The following is a 24,049-nucleotide window of genomic DNA, read 5'->3' on the forward strand; positions in this document are numbered from 1 at the left end:
TGGAAACGACAGGCTCTGGTCTATCTTTAAAAAAATCTTTGATGATGGTCTGCCATTAACTCTCGAAGAAGAACATTGCGCCAACGGGGGTATATTCACAAGACATGGTGGTGCAGCTAGAGGTCGTATACAAGGTAAGACTGAGAAACTTTTTTATTTAAATATTAACGCTAGCTAATATTGTGTTGGCTTGTACCACGACGTTGATTAAACGGTTCGGTGCGGTTGCCTGCGGGTTTCTGTATAGTCGTTCTAGCCACTATGCTAGCTAGCTAAACTAACGGTAGCTAGCTAGCCTGAGTGAATGGTGTGAATTAGGTTGACCATTGAATGAAATAGCGTCATAGTACTAGCTTATGTTAGCTTAACGTCAACTGGTTTTGTCTAGAAGGTTGCAGATTTTGTCAAAATTGACTTTAATAACCGGTTTAGGAGGATTTCCATGCACTATCGGCTGCCTAGGCAACTTCTATTTTACGCAGCAGGTTATAATTATTAACGTATTATGTTAGGATCATTAGGATAACAAGGTCAGGAAGAGGGTTAAGTTAGCTCAAATGCAAAAACTATTTTCGACGTAATTTGACAAAAGCTCTATCCCATCTAAACAACCGAGCCAACTGTGATTTGATGACCAGGCAACAATGTGAGCTAGCCTGTGCTGTATAGCTAAACACTGCACCTGTCCTTGCCTATGCAATTTACTCAGCCATGAAGCTACTTCACACGTCACTTTTATGTTCACTATAACAACTTGCGAAATCATTTTTGTTAAGATTTCATTATCATCCCCCACCATGGCATCTGTCTTGTCCGGCTTCATTTGACCTGTTTAGTGAAGATTAACAGGCAGTTTGTGAGTCGGATTAACCTAGTTAGTAGCCACCCACGCATGGATAAAATGTTTTGGCATGCAAACGACCTACTCAGCGTTCCCTTTCTAGGAAGAAAACATTAATGTATGTTCATGAGTCCAATAAGCGATGTGTGCAGTACCTTTCATATGTATGCCTAGCTTGCAAGATGTTTGAAAGGTCAATGTACCACATCTATAATTTTTTATTTTACCTTTTATTTAACTTGGCAAGTCAATTAAGAACAAATTCTTATTTTCAATGACTGCCTTGTTCAGGGGCAGAACGACAGATTTGTACCTTGTCAGCTCAGGGATTTGATCTTGCAACCTTTCGGTTACTAGTCCAACGCTCTAACCACTAGGCTACCTGCCGCCCCATACGTCCTTTCAATTGAAGCATTAATAGGATTAATGATAATAGCTCTCTTAGATTGTTTTGTAAATATTGATGGCCACAGGCAATTCATATGCCTATACCAGGATCAGTGAAGTGTCCATACGTGTTAAGATTTCTATGAGCAAAGTCCCAAACCCCTGTTTGCCCTGCTTTTTTTGGGGCAGGCGTAGTGAAGCCAGTTTTTTATTTTTATTATAACAAAAACAAAACACCTTCAAAAATGTTATGAAGCCTGTGTTTGGTGTTATGATGCTAGTCCTACCATCAATAATTTCCTCACCACCCCTGTTTGAACATGGCAGGCCATTGACCTTTGCAAACCCAGCAGAATTCTAGTCACACTTCTGTCATCAATGTGCGGGTCACCTACTACAAGAACACAAAGGGACAATGCAGCAAAGCTCAGTATGTCATTCATTGCTTGCTTGAGCTGGGCAGGAGCATTTTGGCTTAGTTTATGTCCTATTCAGTGATTAGCCCCCCCCCCCCCCCCCACATACACACACACACACACACACACATACATACATACTCACACTTACAAACATGCACGCTTGTTGGTGTAGCTGTCCATTTATAAAGAGATTCTCTCAGCGTCTGATGGTGACCTAGTTCTAAACTGGAAGGCACTACCCATGGTGTGATTTTCCGATTAATTACATTAGGAATTCCTCCCGAAGCTATCTGTCCACAATTTAAGTTTTGTGTGTATACCCGTTTTCTTGTTTGTCAATGCACAGTGATTAGCATAAGCCTACCACAGTGAATGTTGAGCTATTATATTGCCCATGGATTTATACTGTAGCCAGGTTCATTTTAGTAATAGGCTTGATGAACTGTAGTAGCCTTTCTGCTTCAGGATCAGAACCGTATTTCAAGCCAGTGAATCAGCCTCATTGAAACTGTTTTTATATAGACTTGGCATGAACTGCCAAACATAAGAAATGGAATGATCAGAAGAATAGTCTACATGTCACTCAGCCCGACTGAGACTTGCCATTGACCTACATCAAAAACAGAGGGACAAAGGGACCAACGGAGGGAAAGGAAAAGCGAAGGAAGGGGGGGGGGAAGAAAGGTTCACTTGACTTCAATTCCACATGGTCCCATAGCTTTGTGCCAGACCTACGTTTCTGAATAAGGATAAGTCATTTTCAATAGGTTGGTAGCAACTAACCTAATGCTTTTTATACGAATGCTTTCCTTCGATAAAGTTAAGCTGCCAGGTTACGTACAGCAGTAAGGGCTTTTGTGAGGACAAACACTGTTCTGTTGATGACTCAAGCTAGAAGTACTGACGATGGGCTTTTTATGATACTGCATCTCATGTCACCCCAAGGTTGGCTTGCTGCTATGTTACAGTGAGTGGGTTCATTTGACTGCAGGACTACAGGGAAAGGCAATAGTACAGAATATGTTGCTCTTTGTTTAGTGCAAAGTTCCTCTTTCCAGACTGCCCGGGCAATGTGATAACAAGAACTTCGGCTACAGATGCGTATCAGATTGGAGGAAATTGTATTCTCATTGTGCGCTGTTGTATTTTCGCTGAGCTCACTTGGAATAGGCAAACTCCCTTTTTTGCTCAATTTTAGAGGAAAAGACAAGCTAGATTTTCTGTCCATATTTTCTGTTAAACAAAGAGCCATTTTTCAAAGTAAACACAACATGGTTCCCAGGGTTTGGGTTAAGTAAATAACATTTTTTTTGTGCAGCAAGAAAAAACATTTATTGCAACGCAGCTGCAAGAGCAATTGTGTTTTGGTGTTAACCTAGGGTTAGGCGATTCCATATTGAAGCAATCGCCTGTTCTCCCCTATTTATGACCTTGGATCAGATGAGACATCCCGCTGAATTTGAACTCAAAGCAGAGTGAAATTGGAAGAAAAAAAAGTCTTATGTTTACCCGTTAGAGAAATGGTTAGAATGTGATTTCTGGACCTGCCATGTGTATTTATTAATTAGATAATGTAATGTTGAGTCATAGGGAAGACCTTGCCCAACAGCAGTAGACTGCCAAGTCATCATCCCAGTATTGTAGAGATTTGGAAGGGGATATTTCAAGGGTCAACAAAAAATATTCTTATTATGGCTAGTAGGGCATGGAATTGCCAGGGACCTCACGATACTTAGGTGCCGATAGTGCATTTGGAAAGTATTCAGACCCCTTTACTTTTTCCATGTTTTGTTACAGCCTTAGTCTAAAATTGATAAGGGAAAAATAAATGTTATCAATCTACACACAATACCCCATAATGGCAAAGTGAAAGCAGGTTTTTAGAAATGTTTGCAAATGTATTAAAAATGCAAAACAGAACTTCCTTATTTAGTTGCTGTCACTGGCGGTGCAGTTGCCGTACCAAGCGGTGATGCAGCCCGACAGGATGCTCTCACTTGTGCACCTGTAAAAGTTTTAGGTGCCACGCCAAATTTCTTCAGCCTCCTGAGGTTGAAGAGGCGCTTTCACCACACTATCTATGTGGGTGGACCATTTCAGTTTGTTAGTGACTTGTATGCCAAAGAACTTTAAGCTTTCCACCTTATCCACTGCGGTCCTGTCAATGTGGATAGGGGGTTTCCTGAAGTCCACGATCATCTCCTTTTGCTGATGTTGAGTGAGAAGTTGTTTTCCTGGCACCACACTCCTAGCCCTCACCTCCCTGTAGGCTGTCTCATCATTGTTGGTAATCAAGCCTACTACTGTTGTCGTCTGCAGACTTGATGATTGTGTTGGAGGCGTGCATGGCCACGCAGTCATGGGTGAACAGGGAGTACAGGAGGGGGCTGAGCACTCACCCTTGTGGGACCAGCATCATTGCGATGGTTAACACACTTAAATGTCTTACTCACGCCGGCCACGGAGAAGGAGAGCCCACAATCCTTGGTAGTGGGCCGTGTCAGTGGCACTGCTATCCTCAAAGCGGGTGAAGAAGTTATTTAGCTTCTCCGGAAGCAAGACGTCCGTAATTGTCTGTAGACCCTGCCACATACGTCTCATGTCTGAGCCGTTGATTTGAAACTCCTTTGTCTCTATACTGCCGTTTTGCCTGCGATTGCCTTACGGAGGGAATAAAAACACTGTTTGTATTCGGCCATGATCCCAGTCACTTTACCATGGTAAATGCAGTGGTTCGCGCTTTCAGTTTTGCGCGAATGCTACCATCTATCCATGGTTTCTGGTTAGGGTAGGTTTTAATAGTCAGTTGGTACAGCATCTCCTATACACTTCCTGGTAAACTTTATCAGTGTAATCGTCGATATTATTCTTTGAAGCTACCCTGAACATATCCCAGTCCGCGTGATCAAAACAATCTTGAAGCGTGAATTCCGATTGGTCAGACCAGCATTGAATAGTCCTTAGCATGGGTACTTCCTGTTTGAGTTTCTGGTCATATTTGCCGAAAGGAGGGCGTGGGAGGGCCTTGTAGGCATCTTGCCAGTTGGAGTAGCAGTGGTCGAGTGTACTACAGTCTAGAGATCGACCGATTTTAATCGGAATGCCAAATTTAATTAGGGCCGATTTCAAGTTTTCATAACAATTGGCAATCAGCATTTTTGGACACCGATTATGGCCGATTACATTGCACTCCACGAGGCGACTGTGGCAGGCTGACTACCTGTTATGCGAGTGCAGCAAGGAGCCAAGGTAAGTTGCTAGCTAGCATTAAACTTATCTTGTAAAAAAAACAATCAGTGTTGACATAATCACTAGTTAACTACACATGGTTGATGATATTACTAGTTTATCTAGCTTGTCCTGCATTGCATATAATCGATGCGGTGCCTGTTAATTTATCATTGAATCACAGCCTACTCCGCCAAACGGGTGATTTAACAAGCGCATTCGCGAAAAAAGCACTGTCGTTTCACCAATGTGTACCTAACCATAAACATCAATGCCTTTCTTAAAATCAATACACAAGTATATATTTTTAAACCTGCATATTTAGTTAATATTGCCTGCTAATATGAATTTCATTTTAACTAGGGGAAATTGTGTCACCTCTCTTGTGTTCTGTGTAAGCAGAGTCAGGGTATATGCAGCAGTTTGGGCTGCCTGGCTCGTTGCGAGCTGTGTGAAGACCATTTCTTCCTAACAAAGACCGTAATTAATTTGCCAGAATTGTACATAATTATGACAACATTGAAGGTTGTGCAATGTAACAGCAATATTTAGACTTAGGGATGCCACCTGTTAGATAAAATATGGAACGGTTCTGTATTTCACTGAAAGAATAAACGTTTTGTTTTCGAAATGATAGTTTCTGGATTTTACCATATTGATGACCTAAGGCTTTTATTTCTGTGTTATTTATAATTAAGTCTATGGTTTGATAGAGCAGTCTGACTGAGCGGTGGTAGGCAGCAGCATGCTCGTAAGCATTCATTCAAACAGCACTTTCCTGCATTTGCCAGCAGCTCTTCGCTGTGCTTCAAGCATTGCGCTGTTTTTGACTTCAAGCCTATCAACTCCCGAGATTAGGTTGGCAATACTAAAGTACCTATTAGAACATCCAATAGTCAAAGGTATATGAAATACAAATGGTATAGAGAGAAATAGTCCTATAATAACTAAAACATCTTACCTGGGAATATTGAAGATTCATGTTAAAAGGAACCACCAGCTTTCATATGTTCTGAGCAAGGAACTTAAACGTTAGCTTTTTTACATGGCTCATATTGCACTTTTACTTTCTTCTCCAACACTGTTTTTGCATTATTTAAACCAAATTGAACATGTTTCATTATTTATTTGAGACTAAATAGATTTTATTGATGTATTAAGTTGGTGTTCATTCAGTGTTGTTGTAATTGTCATTATTACTATATATATATATATATATATATATATATATATATATATAAAAATCGTCCGATTAATCGGTATCGGCTCTTTTTGGTCCTCCAATCGGTATCGGCGTTGAAATATCATTATCATATCATAATCGGTCGACCTCTACTACAGTCTGATAGAACTTCAGCAGCCTTTTTCCTCACATTTGCTTTGTTAAAATCCCCAGCTACAATAAATGCAGCCTCAGGATATGTGATTTCCAGTTTGCTTAAAGTCCTGTGTAGTTCCTTGAGGGCCATCGCGGTGTCGGCTTGAGGGGGGATCTACACGGCCGTGACTATAACCAAAGAAAATTCTCTTGCGTTAATAGTTGGTATTTTTGGGGGGTTTTCTAGGTTGGGTGAACAAAAGGACATGAGTACCTGTGTGTTATCACAATTACACCATGAGTCGTTAATCATGAAACATTCACGCCCACCCTCGCCACCCTTCCCGGAGAGATGTATTCCTGTCTGCGCGATGAACTGAGAACCCAACTGTCTGTATGGACTCTGACAGTATATCCCGAGAGAGCCATGTTTCCGTGAAACCGAGTGTTACAATCCCTGATGTCTCTCTGGAAAGATATCCTTCCACTGAGCTCCACAACTGTATTATCCCAAGACTGAACATTAGCGAGTAATATACTCAGAAGCGATTGTGTGTGCGCCTAAGTCGGACTAGAAGACCACTCCGAGTACCTCTCCTCCACCGGCGTTGTTTAGGGTCGGCTTCTGGAATCAGTTTAATTACCCTGGGGGGTGCGAACAAAAGATCCGCTTCTGGAAAGTCATATTCCTGGTCGTAGTGCTGGTGAGTTACCGCCACTCTAATATACAATAATTCTTTCCGGCTGTATGTAATAACACATTTTCTGGGGGTAACGATGTAAGAAAAAATACTGCATAGTTTCCCAAGAGCTAGAAGTGAGGCAGCCCTCTCTGTTTGCGCCATTATAAAACATTCTCATGGTTCTATAGATATTGCAATTTGCTCACTGCAGAGAGACGAGTCATGGAGATAAAAGTTCTAAAAAAACATGTTAGTTCACCATTTTAAAAGTTGCTTAGTGCTTTTTTTTTCTTTTTAGATCGGTTCGATTCTATAAAAATTTTCACATGTTTCGGTTTAGATAAAACATTTAACGTTTTAAAAACATTATGAAATAATGACATTAAATTATTTTTTAGCTTTTTAATGGAAGTTCCAAAGCCCAAAATGGTGAACATTCATTTCACAAAATATTCTATTGTCTCTGTCAGGTCCACATTGGGTATATTTTGCATAGTTTTTATTTTACTTTATTTTCCATTCCTTTAAGCCCTAAAAATCTAAGCTGTGGGGAGATTCTACCAAGTTTATGTATGGAATTGATTTAACCTTTCTAGGACACACGTTCCGCTAGCGGAACCCCCCCCCCCCCCCCCCCCCCCCCAACATTCCGCTGAAAAGGCAGCGCGCGAAATTCAAAAATATTTTTTTGAAATATTTAACTTTCACAAATTAACAAGTCCAATACAGAAAATGAAAGATAAACATCTTGTTAATCTACCCATCGTGTCCGATTTTTAAAATGTTTTACAGCGAAAACACAACATATATTTGTTAGATCACCACCAAATCCAAAAAACACACAGCCATTTTTCCAGCCAAAGATAGTCACCCAAAAGCAGAAATAGTAACTATTTCTGCTTTTGTAAACTAATCACTAACCTTTGATAATCTTCATCAGATGACACTCATGTTACACAATACATTTATGTTTTGTTCGATAATGTGCATATTTATATCCACAAATCTCGGTTTACATTGGCGCCATGTTCAGAAATGCCTCCAAAATATCCAGAGTAATTACAGAGAGCCACGTCAAATAACAGAAATACTCATCATAAACTTTGATGAAAGATGCATGTTTTACATATAATTAAAGATACACTGGTTCTTAATGCAACCGCTGTGTCAGATTTTTAAAAACCTTAGTAAAAAGCACACCATGCAATAATCTGAGACGGCGCTCAAATATAAATAACATTTCTCCGCCATGTTGGAGTCAACAGAAATACGAAATTACATCATAAATATTCCCTTACCTTTGATTATCTTCATCAGAATGCAATGCCACGAATCTTATTTCCACAATAAATCGTTTTTTTTGTTCGATAATGTCCATTACTTATGTCAAATTAGCAACTTTAGCTAGCATGTGTAGTACACGTGTCCAAACACTGGCGCAAGTGAAGGCAAACGTCGGACGAAAACTTAAGTTATATTACAAGTCGAATAAATTGGTCAAACTTAGTAGAGAATCAATCTTCAGGATGTTGTTATCATATATATCCAATAACGTCCCAACCGGAGCATTTCTTCATGTCTGTATAAGTAATGGCGCACATTGCCATTCCATGACTAGCGCGCCAGACCAGTGACTGAAACACCTCCCATCCGGTCCCACATCACACTAGAGGCTTCATTCCACGTTCTACTGACTGTTGACATCTAGTGGAAGGTGTATGAAGTGCAAACAGATCCATAAATTACAGGGAATTGAATAGGCGATGACTTTCACAAACTTCCTGTTTGGAAGTTTGCCTGCCAAATAAGTTCTGTTATACTCAGACATCATTCAAACGGTTTTAGAAACTTCAGAGTTTTCTATCCAAATCTACTAATAATATGCATATCCTAGCTTCTGGGCCTGAGTAGCAGGCAGTTTACTTTGGCCACTCTTTTCATCCGGATGTGAAAATACCGCCCCCTAGCCTAGAGAGGATATTAGCTTTCTTAGACAGCTTAGCAAATATATACATTTATCCCCCTTTTTTTATGGTACAAAACTGCTGACCTACAAACATGGCTACAAAGAGAGGCCCATTAGGACAATTCAAGTTGCTTTTACAATGGCAAATATACTTCAAATGAGTAGACAACACTCTCCAATAAGCCATCCATTGTCAACAGCTCCCTCCTGTAGGTGTATAGGCCAACATTGCTGTTCTGCAGAATGAACGAGTTGTGTGTTTTTTGCCCTTCACATAACCCATCACCTGTACATTAAGAGTGGAGGCCTTTTCTGTTCTAGTTGAACTAGTTTTGAGATGGTGCTTTTATGGTGATGTGGGTTTCCACCGCTAAGGGCGTGCGTAAAAGTGTATACTTCTCTATCCGAGCCGGAAAGAACGGGCACTATGGATTAGGGTCTTAGTAGTTAATAACTACGTTTCTGCGCTGACCGGGTTGAATATTTGCTTAATGAAAACAACTCCCTTTAGCCCAGCGTCCCACATAGTCCTTGACTTCATTTCTCTCGTGAATTATTTGATTTCTCTACAGGAATGGCATGTTGGGCTCCCAAAAAAACGAACTAAATGGAACCAACGTTGTTTAATAACCAAAACATTTATAAAAGTTAGTGACTCGCTCAGCACTAGAATTTGGAGAACAAGCTATACGATGAAAAATAGTGGCTTTTTGGTGCGGATACAGTCGACTAGCACTAGCTAATGCTAAAATGAAAACACAGTTACATATATCGATACTTTGACTCCAAGTATCGATTTGCAAAAAACTATACTTGGAGTCAAAGTATCGATATGTAACTTTTTATTTTTTCATCACTAATGGCTAGGCTATATTTAGCAATAAGGCATGCAGGGGTGTGGTACATGGCCAATATACCAAGGCTGTTACTATGTACAGTGCACTGCAGAGTGCTTGGTTACAGCCCTTAATCGTGATATATTGGCCATATATCACAAACCCCTGAGGTGCCTTTATTGATATTATAATCTGGTTAACAACATAATTAGAACAGTAAAAATAAATGTATTGTCGTACTCGTGGTATATGGTCTGATACCACGGCTTTCAGCTAATTCGCATTCAGGGCTCGAACATTATAATAACTTGATGATGGGCCTAGCCTAGATAGTCTATCTTAGTCAGTGTTCAAGAACACAGAGCAGCAGCTCCACATGCGTGCACACAAGCGCAACACACACAGCCCTGTGGCTTTGGTGGACCCTGCCTCTGCCATGCCCCTCCATAAATACGGAGTGTCGGGACCCCTATTCCCGATAGCTAAACAATCAGGCGCAGGTGCTACTTTACACACACACACACACACACACACACACCCAGGCTCTGGCCCCCGTCGCTGCTTCTCCATTCCTGTTCTCACACACCCCGTGGTGATTGGAGGTCTTTGTCTGGTGTGAGACATGGTCTGTTCTGTTGTATTTTCATCAGATCAAAACTGAATCAATGTCTGCTTGCATTTTTCTCTCGTGGCCCAAACTCAGCAGCTTGCGCCATTAGGCCAAATTATATGCTTTGATTGAAACAAAACATGGTGGTTGGTAATTGGCGTGCAGATGCTTTATGGACGTTTAACCGGTAAAACGTGTTGAGCTATCCAGGGATTGGCGTTAGTCTGAAAGGCACTTGCCCATCAGACAAGTCAGCAGTATTTTTTTGGGGGGGGTTGCGATAAGTCACTTGCCTGAAAATGTGAGAAATGGTTCTTCAGTTTTGAGACTCTCCTATTCATTTAAATGAAACCTGGGTGTGAGCATGCCGGCTCCGCGAGAGGCCTGCGCTGCTGTAGCGTAAAATTACCTTCAGGTTTTTGTTTAACATTTCGACACACAGCTCATCCCCGGGATCAAAAGGATGTACAGTGCATTCGGAAAGTATTCAGACCCCTTGACTTTTTCTATATTTTGTTATGTTACAGCCTTATTCTAAAATGGATGTGGTGAAAAAATCCCCCTCAATCTACACACAATAGCCCGTAATAACGAAGCAAAAACAGTTTTAATACATTTTAAAATTTACGTAAGTATTCAGACCCTTTACTCAGTACTTTGTTGAAGCACTTTTGGCAGCTATTACAGCCTTGCATATTTTTGGGTATGACACTACAAGCTTGGCACACCTGTATTTGGGGAGTTTCTCCCATTCTTCTCTGCAGATCCTCTCAAGCTCTGTCACGTTAGATGGGGAGCGTCGCTGCACAGATGTTTGATTGGGTTCAAGTCCGGGCTCTGGCTGGGCCACAAGGACATTCAAAGACTTGTCCCGAATCCACTCCTGCGCTGTCTTGGCTGTGTGCTTAGGTTTGTAGTTCTTGTGGAAGGTAAACCTTTGCCCAAGTCTGAGGTCCTGAGCGCTCTGGAGCAGGTTTTCATCAAGGATCTCTCTATCCTGACTGGTCTCCCAGTCCCTGCCACCAGAAAACATCCCCACAGAAAGATGCTGCCACCACCATGCTCCACCATAGGGATGGTGCCAGGTTTCCTCTAGATGTGACGCTTGGCATTCAGGCCAAAGATTTTAGTCTTGGTTTCATCAGACCAGAAAGTCTTGTTTCTCATCGCCTGAGAGTCCTTTAGGTGCCTTTTGGCAAACTCCAAGTGGGCTGTCGTGTCTTTTACTGAAGAGTGGCTTCCTTTTGGCCACTCTACCTACTTCCGGCGCCGACAGAGATGGCCGCTTCGCGTTCCTAGGAAACTGCAGTATTTAGTTTTTTTATGTGTTATTTCTTACATTGGTACCCCAGGTAATCTTAGGTTTCATTACATACAGTCGGGAGGAACTACTGAATATAAGAGCAACGTCAACTCACCATCATTACAACCAGGAATATGACTCTCCCGAAGCGGATCCTGTGTTTTGCCTTCCACCCAGTACAATAGATCTGATCCCAGCCGGCGACCCTAAACAACTACGCCGTAAAAGGGTCAAACGAAGCGGTCTTCTGGTCAGGCTTCGGAGACGGGCACATCGCGCTCCACTCCCTAGCATACTACTCGCCAATGTCCAGTCTCTTGACAACAAGGTTGATGAAATCCGAGCAAGGGTAACATTCCAGAGAGACTTCAGAGACTGTAACGTTCTTTGCTTCACGGAAACATAGCTCACTCGAGACGCTAACGGAGTCGGTGCAGCCAGCTGGTTTCTTCACGCATCGCGCCGACAGAAACAAACATCTTTCTGGTAAGAAGAGGGGCGGGGGTGTATGCCTTATGATTAACGAGACGTGGTGTGATCATAACAACATACAGGAACTCAAGTCATTCTGTTCACCTTATTTAGAATTCCTCACAATCAAATGTCGACCGCATTATCTACCAAGGGAATTCTCTTCGATTATAATCACAGCCGTATATTTCCCCCCCCAAGCAGACACATTGATGGCCCTGAACGAACTTTATCTGGCTCTTTGTAAACTGGAAACCACACACCCTGAGGCTGCATTCATCGTAGCTGGGGATTTTAACAAGGCTAATCTGAAAACAAAACTCCCTATATTCTATCAGCATATCGATTGTGCTACCAGGGCTGGTAAAACCTTGGATCATTGTTATACTAACTTCCGCGACGCATATAAGGCCCTCCCCTACCCTCCTTTCGGAAAAGCTGACCACGACTCCATTTTGTTGCTTTCAGCCTACAAACAGAAACTAAAACAGCAAGCTCCCGCGCTCAGGTCTGTTCAACGCTGGTCCGACCAATCTGATTCCACTCTTCAAGACTGCTTCGATCACGTGGATTGGGATGTGTTCCGCATTGCGTCCAACAACAACATTGACGAATACGCTGATTCGGTGAGCGAGTTCATTAGAAAGTGCATTGACAATGTCGTATCCACAGCAACGATTAAAACATTAAAACAGCATTCGCGTGAAACTGAAGGCGCGAACCACTGCTTTTAACCAGGGCAAGGTGACCGGAAACATGACCGAATACAAACAGTGTAGCTATTCCCTCCAAGGCAATCAAACAAGCTAAGTGCCAGTATAGACAAAGTAGAGTCGCAATTGAACAGCTCAGACACAAGAGGTATGTGGCAGGGTCTACAGTCAATCACGGGTTACAAAAAGAAAACCAGCCCCGTCGCGGACCAGGATGTCTTGCTCCCAGACAGACTAAATAACTTTTTTGCTCGCTTTGAGGACAATACAGTACCACTGACACGGCCCGCTACCAAAACCTGCGGGCTCTCCTTCACTGCAGCCGAGGTGAGTAAAACATTTAAACGTGTTAACCCTCGCAAGGCTGCAGGCCCAGACGGCATTCCCAGCCGCGTCCTCAGAGCATGCGCAGACCAGCTGGCTGGTGTGTTTAAGGACATATTCAATCAATCCTTATCCCAGTCTGCTGTTCCCACATGCTTCAAGAGGGCCACCATTGTTCCTGTTCCCAAGAAAGCTAAGGTAACTGAGCTAAACGACTACCGCCCCGTAGCACTCACTTCCGTCATCGTGAAGTGCTTTGAGAGACTAGTCAAGGACCATATCACCTCCACCCTACCTGACACCCTAGACCCACTCCAATTTGCTTACCGACCCAATAGGTCCACAGACGACGCATTCGCAACCACACTGCACACTGCCCTAACCCATCTGGACAAGAGAAATACCTATGTGAGAATGCTGTTCGACTACAGCTCAGCATTCAACACCATAGTACCCTCAACTCGTCATCAAGCTTGAGACCCTGGGTCTCGACCCCGCCCTGTGCAACTGGGTCCTGGACTTCCTGACGGGCCGCCCCCCAGGTGGTGAGGGTAGGTAACAACATCTCCACCCCGCTGATCCTCAACACTGGGGCCCCACAAGGGTGCGTTCTGAGCCCTCTCCTGTACTCCCTGTTCACCCACGACTGCGTGGCCATGCACGCCTCCAACTCAATCATCAAGTTTGCGGACGACACTACAGTGGTAGGCTTGATTACCAACAACGACGAGACGGCCTACAGGGAGGAGGTGAGGGCCCTCGGAGTGTGGTGTCAGGAAAATAACCTCACACTCAACGTCAACAAAACAAAGGAGATGATTGTGGACTTCAGGAAACAGCAGAGGGAGCATCCCCCTATCCACATTGACGGGACAGTAGTGGAGAAGGTGGAAAGTTTTAAGTTCCTCGGTGTACACATCACGGACAAACTGAATTGGTCCACCCACACAGACAGTGTTGTGAAGAAGGCGCAGCAGCGCCTCTTCAACCTCAGGAGGCTGAAGAAATTCGGCTTGTCACCAAAAGCACTCACAAACTTCTACAGATGCACAATCGAGGGCATCCTGTCGGGCTGTATCACCGCCTGGTACGGCAACTGCTCCGCCCACAACCGTAAGGCTCTCCAGAGGGTAGTGAGGTCTGCACAACGCATCACCGGGGGCAAACTACCTGCCCTCCAGGACACCTACACCACCCGATGTCACAGGAAGGCCATAAAGATCATCAAGGACAACAACCACCCGAGCCACTGCCTGTTCACCCCGCTATCATCCAGAAGGCGAGGTCAGTACAGGTGCATCAAAGCAGGGACCGAGAGACTGAAAAACAGCTTCTATCTCAAGGCCATCAGACTGTTAAACAGCCACCATTAACATTTAGTGGCCGCTGCCAACATACTGACTCAACTCCAGCCACTTTAATAATGGGAATTGGTGGAAATTATGTAAAAATGTACCACTAGCCACTTTAAACAATGCAGCTTAATATAATGTTTACATACCCTACATTACTCATCTCATATGTATATACTGTACTCCATATCATCTACTGCAACTTGCCATCTTTATGTAATACATGTATCACTAGCCACTTTAAACTATGCCACTTTATGTTTATATACCCTACATTACTCATCTCATATGTGCATATACTGTACTCTATACCATCTACTGCATCTTGCCTATGCCGTTCTGTACCATCACTCATTCATATATCTTTATGTACATATTCTTTATCCCTTTACACTTGTGTGTGTATAAGGTAGTAGTTGTGGAATTGTTAGGTTAGATTACTTGTTGGTTATTACTGCATTGTCGGAACTAGAAGCACAAGCATTTCGCTACACTCGCATTAACATCTGCTAACCATGTGTATGTGACAAATAAAATTTGATTTGATTTTCTACCATAAAAGGCCTGATTGGTGGAGTACTGTATAGATGGTTGTCCTTCTGGAAGGTTCTCCCGTCTCTACACAACTCTGGAGCTCTGTCAGACTGACCATCGAGTTCTTGGGCACCTTCCTGACCAAGGCCCTTCTCCCCTGATTGCTCAGGTTGGCTGGGCGGCCAGCTCTAGGAAGAGTCTCGGTGGTTCCAAACTTCCATTTACGAATGGAGGCCACTGTCTTCTTGGGGACCTTCAATGCTAAAGAAATGTTTTGGTACCCTTCCCCAGATGTGCTTCGACACAATCCTGTCTTGGAGCTCTACGGACAATTCCTTCAACCTCATGCCATGGTGTTTCTCTGACATGCACTGTCAAGTGTGTGACCTTGTATAGACAGGTGTGTGCCTTTCCAAATCATGTCCAATGAATTGATTTTAACCACAGGTAGACTCCAATTTGTGCAATCTCAATTTCTAGTCCTATAGCAAAGGGTCTGAATATTTATGTCAAAGTATTTCTGTTTTAATTGAATACATTTCTTAACCTGTTTTCGTTTTGTCTTTATGGGGTATTGTCTGTAGATTTGAGGATTATTTTTTAAATCCTTTTTAGAATAAGGCTGTAATGTAACAAGATGGAAAAATTAAGGGGTCTGAATACTTCGAATGCCTAGGCCTGGTTGATAGTGCTCTGCTCACACTGACAAAGTTGTGCTTCAGCGTAGCAGGTAAAATAAAACATTTAAACAGTGTAGCACCTATGTAAGGCTATTAGATGTGTTTTTGAATGCCTTAACTGGTCGACCACAGAGCAGGCTCAACCTGCCCGGCTACCTTAAATGCCATACATTTTCCATCTTTCACTTAAACTTTAAGGATGGGCTAGGTATACTGGAATTCTTTGCAGTTTTGTTGATTTTTAATTTGAGGTGTCTTGGGTGGACGGGGCGGTTCGGGCTGGTGGCACACTTCTGCCTCAAATATCCCTCTGAGATGGTGTGAACACTCCAAATGCCCTGTTTTCCCCTCGACTCAACCAGCCAGCTCGGTTGTGCTTACTAGGGCTGGGACGATACCAGTATCACTTTTTTTTTCTCCCATGGCAAAAAAGAACAAAGCAAACCTAAACTCTTTGGTCCTTTAAAATTCTGCTGTATGTAAAATATTGTATGCTATAGCTTGGAAAGTAAATTTGACTCGGAAGGCAACATGCGCGGTTATGTGAATGTATGAATCTATATAGAGGTTAACTTATTAGTTTATACATGAGTTTATCTGTGTGTATTTTTACGTGTGTGTGGGTCTGCGTGTATTTGTGTCTGCATCGGGGCCCCCGATGCAGGGGGGGGGGTGTTCAGTGGCCAGAGCCTGGGTAGCCTATAACCTGACACCGAAGGGGAAAAAAGGCTCTCGCCCACAGGTCAGCAAATTGGTTTCTGGTGGTAATACATACGTAGGTCATGAAGGACGTGAAGGAAAGAACTCAGGCTGGGAAAAAAATATCTCCACTCTTTTTGCCACGTGCCAGTGGTGATGCCCCATGATCTATTTTGAGTAGCTGGAGAGGTCACTCACACCCCCAATTTTGTCATTCCCAGTCCCAACTCTAGGGCCCTATAAAATCTACGACGCAGACGGAATCGCAGAAATCGGACAATAAAACGGAATTCAACAATTATATTTTAAAAAACTTAGCAGGAAATCAATTAAATGTATTCAACTTATTTGCATTTATTTGCCCAAGTTTATCATACGACATGAACAGAATGCATCAGTGACTTGTATTTCCTGCAACTTTCTGAAGAGGCAATGACACAGGAACGCCCGTCATTAAATTGCGCAGCTAGCAGGGGACGGTTTTCTGGACCACACATGATCATGGCAGAGTTTGAAACAAATCCCCACTGGATTGAGACAAAATGTAATGATATAATTCTGCCAGGGGAGGCATAAGTCAACATTGAATTGAGGAGGTTTTTGGGACAGCCTTTCCATCTACCATTATCATCGCGCAACGCACACATACAGTGCGCGATGATAATGGTAGATGGAAAGGCTGTCCCAAAAACCTCCTCAATTCAATGTTGACTTATGCCTCCCCTGGCAGAATTATATCATTACATTTTGTCTCAATCCAGTGGGGATTTGTTTCAAACTCTGCCATGATCATGTGTGGTCCAGAAAACCGTCCCCTGCTAGCTGCGCAATTTAATTAAAAAATAACTACACTCTGAAATTGACATTTTTAATTTGACACAAACCAAATTCTATCATCTGTCACCCCAGTCCAAACCCCCTCAATTGTTTGGCCTGCTCTGTTAGGTATGTAAGCGCCGTATGGCTTGGAGCTCGGTCATGGCTGTGGGGACCTCTATTGATGGCATTTGTGTTGATCTGTGATTGTCTCTCTCGATCCCGCAGATTCCTAGCTGGTGTGTGATATAAAGGGAGGAGATGGAAGTGGCCGTCACGATTGGGCCAGACAGCCTGCTCCAGGTCAATGGAGCCGACCAGGGAGGCAGCCGCTGGAAGCAGCCTAACGATGACTCAGTAAGATGGGATTGAACGATGACGTAGTGATGTGGTTCCCCATGTTTATTTTTTTTTAGTTGCTGGGATTTTTATTTTAGGTGGGTTGGCGCTAATTTAGGGAGGACTGTCTTGCTCAGTAATGGTAGAGGAAACACTAAGAAAGACTTGACCACTGATAGTGAGGAGAATTGCTGTTGGTTGAGAATTTTAGTGTGGGTGTGAAAGACCAACACGGCGCAAAAATCTATCTATTTCCTATATGGGATTCTTTTGTGTTTTGAACAATGGCGCAAACTGAAGTGTCTGTGTCCAGGACCGCAGTTCCAGTCCGTCTGTCCTGCGCTGTGTGACCAGCACGTGGAAGGAGGGCTTGCTGAACAGAAAGAGGCCATTCGTGGGCCGCTGCTGCCATTCTTGCACGCCGCAAAGTCAGGTGAGCCGAGCCGTGGTCTAGTTTACTCCAGTCTAGCCGTTGGGTTACTCAAGCCCCAGCCTGGTGATCCCAGGTTTTGCTTGGTTGTGTTCATTAGGGCAGGATGTTTTGTGACGGGAAAAGAGTCATTTCATGTTTTCTTCTGTTTGGTGCCTACATATTCATTACACCAAACAGAAGAAAAAGACTGAAACAGGAAGGGACTAATTAATTCCACCTGGAGGACGGAAAAAGTATTCCACTGAATAGATTCTATGGATGATTCTCCCCTATCTGCTCCATCCTCCATTTTAGGTAGAACCACTGTTGGTGATATTCGATTTCTTAGAACCCCAGAGCATTAACTTATGCATACGTTTCTGTGTCCCAGCTTGCAATAGATTTACCTGACAGAGCTCCTCTGTTTTCTTCCAGGCGAGACTCTTCAACTCGAGCATTCCTTCTCTAGGACTGCGCAACGTGATTTACATCAATGAGACACACACCAGGTAAGCCCACCACAGCACTTAAGTCATTGGTCGGAGAGCCCATAGTGATCGTCTCTCTTTAATAGACCTTTTTCACGTGGCTGTGTATTCAAACGCTGTTCAACATGTTGTGCCAACATACAACGTATTTCAAGCGCGCAGGTTTGAAACCTGGTACAGTGTAGTAGATATGCTGGCCTCGTACTGTACTTCAAACGACATGTACTCACCACTTGTCTATGAAGCTCAGGGTGTCCCTGTGAAACAGTGGAAACCTAAAGGATGAATAATTGACTGTCAACGGACACCAGCCACTCCTATCCGGTGACTGAGCTCAGTGTTCCCAAAGTGGGCGATGGCTGCCTTGTGCCTTACAAAACAACAGGACAAATGCATATATGTTCATGTCAACAAAACACTAACTTGTACATTTGACAAGATGAGTCTTATGACAGGTGGATTTTGGTGGTGGTAGGGTTGTAAAATGACTAAGTAGAAATTGCTCTTTTTAAAAAGAATGACAAGCGTTTCACTAACCATATTACTGTACAAGATAATATAAAGATTTCAATTCCACCCAAGTTGCTCCTGTGCTTTGGTGGACTACAGCTGTAACAATGTAATCATTTTTAAAATTTGTTTCTGTAAGGCCACGGTAACTATGTTAATAGTATATACTTGTGATTGGGTGCACTCTGACTGTTGTGGTTACCTTGTATGCACAGTATGTGACAAGAGTATTCCCTGTGGTCTTGCAGACATCGGGGCTGGCTGGCCCGCAGGCTCAGCTATGTGCTGTTTGTTCTGGAGAGGGACGTCCAGAAGGACATGTTCGCCCGCAACGTGGTGGACAATGTACTCAACAACAGCAGGTATCACAGAGAGACACAGAGGGAGGGAAGGCTGAAGGGAACCAGCAGGGATTTGGAAGAAGAGACAATGATGTACCATGATTATTCAGTAAATTACTTCCTCATCTCCTTTTGAACTGACTTCATAGACTTGAAGACAAACCAGCCCTTGGTTTCATCTCTAATGTATTTATATCAGAAGTTGTGAAGTGACGGAAAGGAGATCATGTATTGGTGCACAGCCAAAGAAACAAAGCAGACAACTCTCATGAGTTTAGCAGTGCGTTTGTAACAGTAATTTCCCATGAACGGTACCCTTGAAACTGTCATAACCTGAGCATAGCTCCCTAGAAACTCTAAGTATAATGCCTTTCAAAACTCCATTAGCTTTTGATTTTCCAGTAGAAGAAGAATCAGAAGAATGCTTGTCTCTGACAGTACTTGTCTGTCCCAGGGTGGAGAGTGCAATTGTGGAGGTGGCCACTGAGTTGGATCCTGCGGCCACCGAGGCTGGGGTGGAACATAAAGCGGTCAGCAAGGTGAGGCGGAAAGCCAGAGGGTTCCTGCAAGAGATGGTGGCCAACATCTCACCAGCCTTCATCAGGTACAGTACCTTTCAGCGAGTCCTCTACTCTCAAATCACTTAATGTAATGTTCTTTGGCGCTGGCAGGGTTCCCACCGGCCTTTTGAAATAATTGAAAATGGGCGATGTCGTGGTTGAGGAATCACAATGTCCTTGATAAGTCTGTGAAAATGTGTGGTTATTTTCAAACAAATGTATGGTTTTGTCTATGGATATTGCTGCCAATCAGATAACACAGATTTGTATCAATCCTCAAATGCTAGTTCTAATCCATGTAAGTAGTGCTCAAATGAGGAAGACCAAAGCATGCCGTTTTGTCCCTGTTACAACGAAAGTTGCTCAACTAAAAAAACAAAACAAAAAACACCACTGGCAGTGACAATGCCACTGAAGGAGCCATACTTGTACGTTTTTGTCTTTCAGGTTGACGGGATGGGCGCTTCTCAAGCTCTTCAATGGCTTCTTCTGGAGCATCCAGATCCACAAAGGCCAGCTGGAGATGGTGAAGAAAGCTGCTACGGAGGTTAGAATCACCGCTAACACTTTATACTGCTGGCATGATACTGTTGCGCCAGCGTGAAGAATGTCTTCATGTTTTAGAATATGTAAATAACTTTTTGATTAACATTTTATGCATAATCTGTAACATTTGTCATTAAAGGTACACTATGGAATTGAGTTGTTTACCTCAAATGTTGGCGTGTGTTGACTGTATGGTTCATGGAATTATATCAAAGTTTCAAAGTTTATTTTATATAGCCCTTCGTACATCAGCTAATATCTCGAAGTGCTGTACAGAAACCCAGCCTAAAACCCCAAACAGCAAGCAATGCAGGTGTAGAAGCACGGCGGTTAGGGAAAAACTCCCTAGAAAGGCCAAAACCTAGGAAGAAACCTAGAGAGGAACCAGGCTATGAGGGGTGGCCAGTCCTCTTCTGGCTGTGCCGGGTGGAGATTATAACAGAACATGGCCAAGATGTTCAAATGTTCACGAATAATAATCAGGAGTAAATGTCAGTTGGCTTTTCATAGCCGATCATTAAGAGTATCTCTACTGCTCCTGTGGTCTCTAGAGAGTTGACAACAGCAGGTCTGGGACAGGTAGCACGTCCGGTGGACAGGTCAGGGTTCCATAGCCGCAGGCAGAACAGTTGAAACTGGAACAGCAGCAAGGCCAGGTGGACTGGGGACAGCAAGGAGTCATCATGCCCGGTAGTCCTGACGCATGGTCCTAGGGCTCAGGTCCTCCGAGAGAGAGAAAGAAAGAGAGAAGGAGAGAATTAGAGAGAGCATACTTAAATTCACACAGGACACCGGATAAGACAGGAGAAGTACTCCAGATATAACCAACTGACCCTAGCCCCCCGACACATAAACTACTGCAGCATATAAATGTCTTGCTTCATTAAACCATATAAACCTTAGAAAGGGTCCCATGATTGACCAGGACTGTCTACCCCGGGGACAGAGCTTCCGCAATGTTACCTTAACCGTCTTTTTTGGTTGTTGATAAAGCTACGTCAGTCTTATGTCAAGACAGCTAAAACTAAGATGACGTTTACATAACCTTTACCACCTTGAACCATCATTGATTGCCCATATCACATCCATTGATTGTTAGCTATTGATGGCTGGAGTTAGCTGAGGTTTGTTGTGGCTGTTTTTAAAGAACCAAACCATGGATTATAATGTCTCCTGGCCAATACTGTTGACTACTTCCAGGGTTAGGAAACGTCTAACATCCTGAACTTACCCTTTTTTTTATAGGGCGTTCACTCACTGCTCTAGCATGTAGTGAAATATGGGTAAATTCAAGAGGGTGCTACTAAATTAATGTCTAAACCTAGTTTTCTTCAGCCTTTGTCATTATGAATCGCATACAAATAATCAATAGATTGTTCTCTACAATAGTACAACCTTTAATGTGCTTGTACTTAATAGTGTTGATTAAATAATAATGTCAGTTTGTTGTGACCGTTGCTAGTTGAGATCGCCCTACTCTTGGTTGTATTTCTTCCATATTTCAGCATTGGGAGGTGGTAACATTAGGCGTTTCCACGCTTTGGGTCAATCAATGTTATCTTGACACCCTTGTCATTATAATCTCCAGATCCGTGGCTTTCTATTCCTCTAACCCCGGTCAATCAATGTTGAGGGGCTGTTTCTATGGCAATTTTAAAGGGGAAGACTCACAAAATTCACAATGCAAACTGGAACAAATTTATTTTATTTTTTTCGGGGAGGGTATATATGGAAATTCAGTCTGTTCGCTTTATACTGAACAAAAATATAAACGCAAGATTTTGCTGAGTTACAGTTCATATAAGGAAATCAGCCAATATAAATTAATTAATGAAGGCCCAAATGACTGGGCATAGGCCCACCCACTTGGGAGCCAGGCCCAGCCAATCAGAATGAGTTTTGCCCCACAAGGGCTTTATTACAGGCAGTAATACTCATCAAATTTATGAAACAACAAAAACAGGTATCACGTTTACATAGGTATTCAGACCCTTTACTCAGTACTTTGTTGAAGCATCTTTGGCAGCGATTACCGCCTCGAGTCTTCTTGGGTATGACACTAAAAACTTGGCACACCTGTATTTAGGGAGTTTATCCCTGTCTTCTGTGCAGATCCTCTCAAGCTCTGTCAGGTTGGATGGAGAGCGTCGCTGCACAGCTATTTTCAGGTCTCTCCAGAGATGTTAGATCTGGCTCAAGTCTGGGCTCTGGCTGGGCCACAAGGACATTCAGAGACTTGTCCCGAATCCACTCCTGCGTTGTCTTGGCTGTGTGCTTAGGGTTGTTGTTCTGTTGGAAGGTGAACCTTCGCCCAAGTCTGAGGTTCTGACTGCTCTGGAGCAGATATTCATCAAGTATCGTTCTGTACTTTGCTCCATCCATCTTTCCCATCTTTCCCTGACTAGACTCCCAGTCCCTGCTGCTGAAAAACATCCCCACAGCAAGATGCTGCCACCACCATGCTTCACTGTAGGGATGGTGCCAGGTTTCCTCCAGGCGTGACTCTTGGTTTCATCAGACCAGAGAATTTTGTTTCTCATAGTCTGAGTCTACAGCTGCCTGTTGGCGTCTGTCTGGCCACTCTACCATAAAGGCCTGATTGGTGGAGTGCTGCAGAGATGGTTGTCCTTCTGGGAGGTTATCCCGTCTCCACAGAGGAGCTCTGTCAGTGATCCATAGGTTCTTGGTCACCTCCCTGACCAAGGCCCTTATCCCCTGATTGCTCAGTTTGGCTGGGCGGGCAGCTCTAGGAAGTCTTGGTGGTGCCAAATTTCTTCCATTTAAGAATGATGGAGGCCACTGTGTTCTTGGGGACCTTCAATGCTGCAGAAAGTGTTGGTACCCTTCCCCAGATCTCTGCCTCGACACAATCCTGTCTGAGCTCTACGGACAATTCCTTTGTCATGACTTGGTTTTTGCTCTGACATGCACTGTCAACTGTGGGACCTTATATAGACAGGTGTGTGCCTTTCCAAATCATATCCAATCAATTGAATTGACCACAGGTGGACTCCAAGTAGAAACATCTCAAGGATGATAGATGGATACAGGATGTACCTGAGTTCAATTTCTTGTCTCATAGTAAAGGGTCTGAATACTTTTGTAAATAAGGTATTTTTGTTTTTAATAAATTAGCAAACATTTCTATAAACTTGTTTTTTTTTTCGTTTTGTCATTATAGGGTATTGTCTGTAGATTGAGAAATGTATTTAATACATTTTAGAATAAGGCTGTAACATAACAAAATGTGGGGGAAAGGAAAGGGTTCTGAGTACACTGTATATATGGTAGAGACCCAGGGTCTGGACTACTGTTTTTCAGATGCAGTTCTCTATTGAATAAAATAATCCATTTTATGGGTGAACACCATGCTCTTTAACCATGGCCTAAATTGTGTGGGGGTTTTTCCCTCTGTGTTTTGCAGTACAACGCTCCCCTTGTCTTCCTGCCCGTGCACAAGTCTCACATCGACTACCTGCTCATCACCTTTATCCTCTTCTGCCACAACATCAAGGCTCCCCACATCGCCGCCGGCAACAACCTCAACATCCCCATATTCAGGTGAGCCAACTGGAAGAAGACCCATCTAGATGCTGATCTAGATCGGTTTTGCTGAGCTTGGTCCGCCCCGTCCCCTTCGCCTAATGATTTGGGACGGGTAAACTGATCCTAG

The 24,049-nt window shown here is 43.2% G+C and overlaps 1 protein-coding gene across 1 annotated transcript in view; it reads left to right on the forward strand.

The window, feature by feature from the left end:
- Nucleotides 1-24,049, forward strand: part of gpam (glycerol-3-phosphate acyltransferase, mitochondrial) — a 46,893-nt gene continuing 22,844 nt past the window's right edge. The window contains exons 1-8 of the mRNA XM_038991387.1: nt 1-134; nt 17,409-17,537; nt 17,833-17,952; nt 18,367-18,440; nt 19,178-19,291; nt 19,725-19,874; nt 20,278-20,377; nt 23,801-23,937. Coding sequence (XP_038847315.1) covers nt 17,442-17,537; nt 17,833-17,952; nt 18,367-18,440; nt 19,178-19,291; nt 19,725-19,874; nt 20,278-20,377; nt 23,801-23,937 — 791 coding nt within the window. The 5' untranslated portion in view covers nt 1-134; nt 17,409-17,441. The remainder of the gene's footprint in view (nt 135-17,408; nt 17,538-17,832; nt 17,953-18,366; nt 18,441-19,177; nt 19,292-19,724; nt 19,875-20,277; nt 20,378-23,800; nt 23,938-24,049) is intronic.

The sequence above is a fragment of the Salvelinus namaycush genome, chromosome 4 (assembly GCF_016432855.1).
Source record: "Salvelinus namaycush isolate Seneca chromosome 4, SaNama_1.0, whole genome shotgun sequence".
Lineage (NCBI taxonomy): Eukaryota > Metazoa > Chordata > Actinopteri > Salmoniformes > Salmonidae > Salvelinus > Salvelinus namaycush.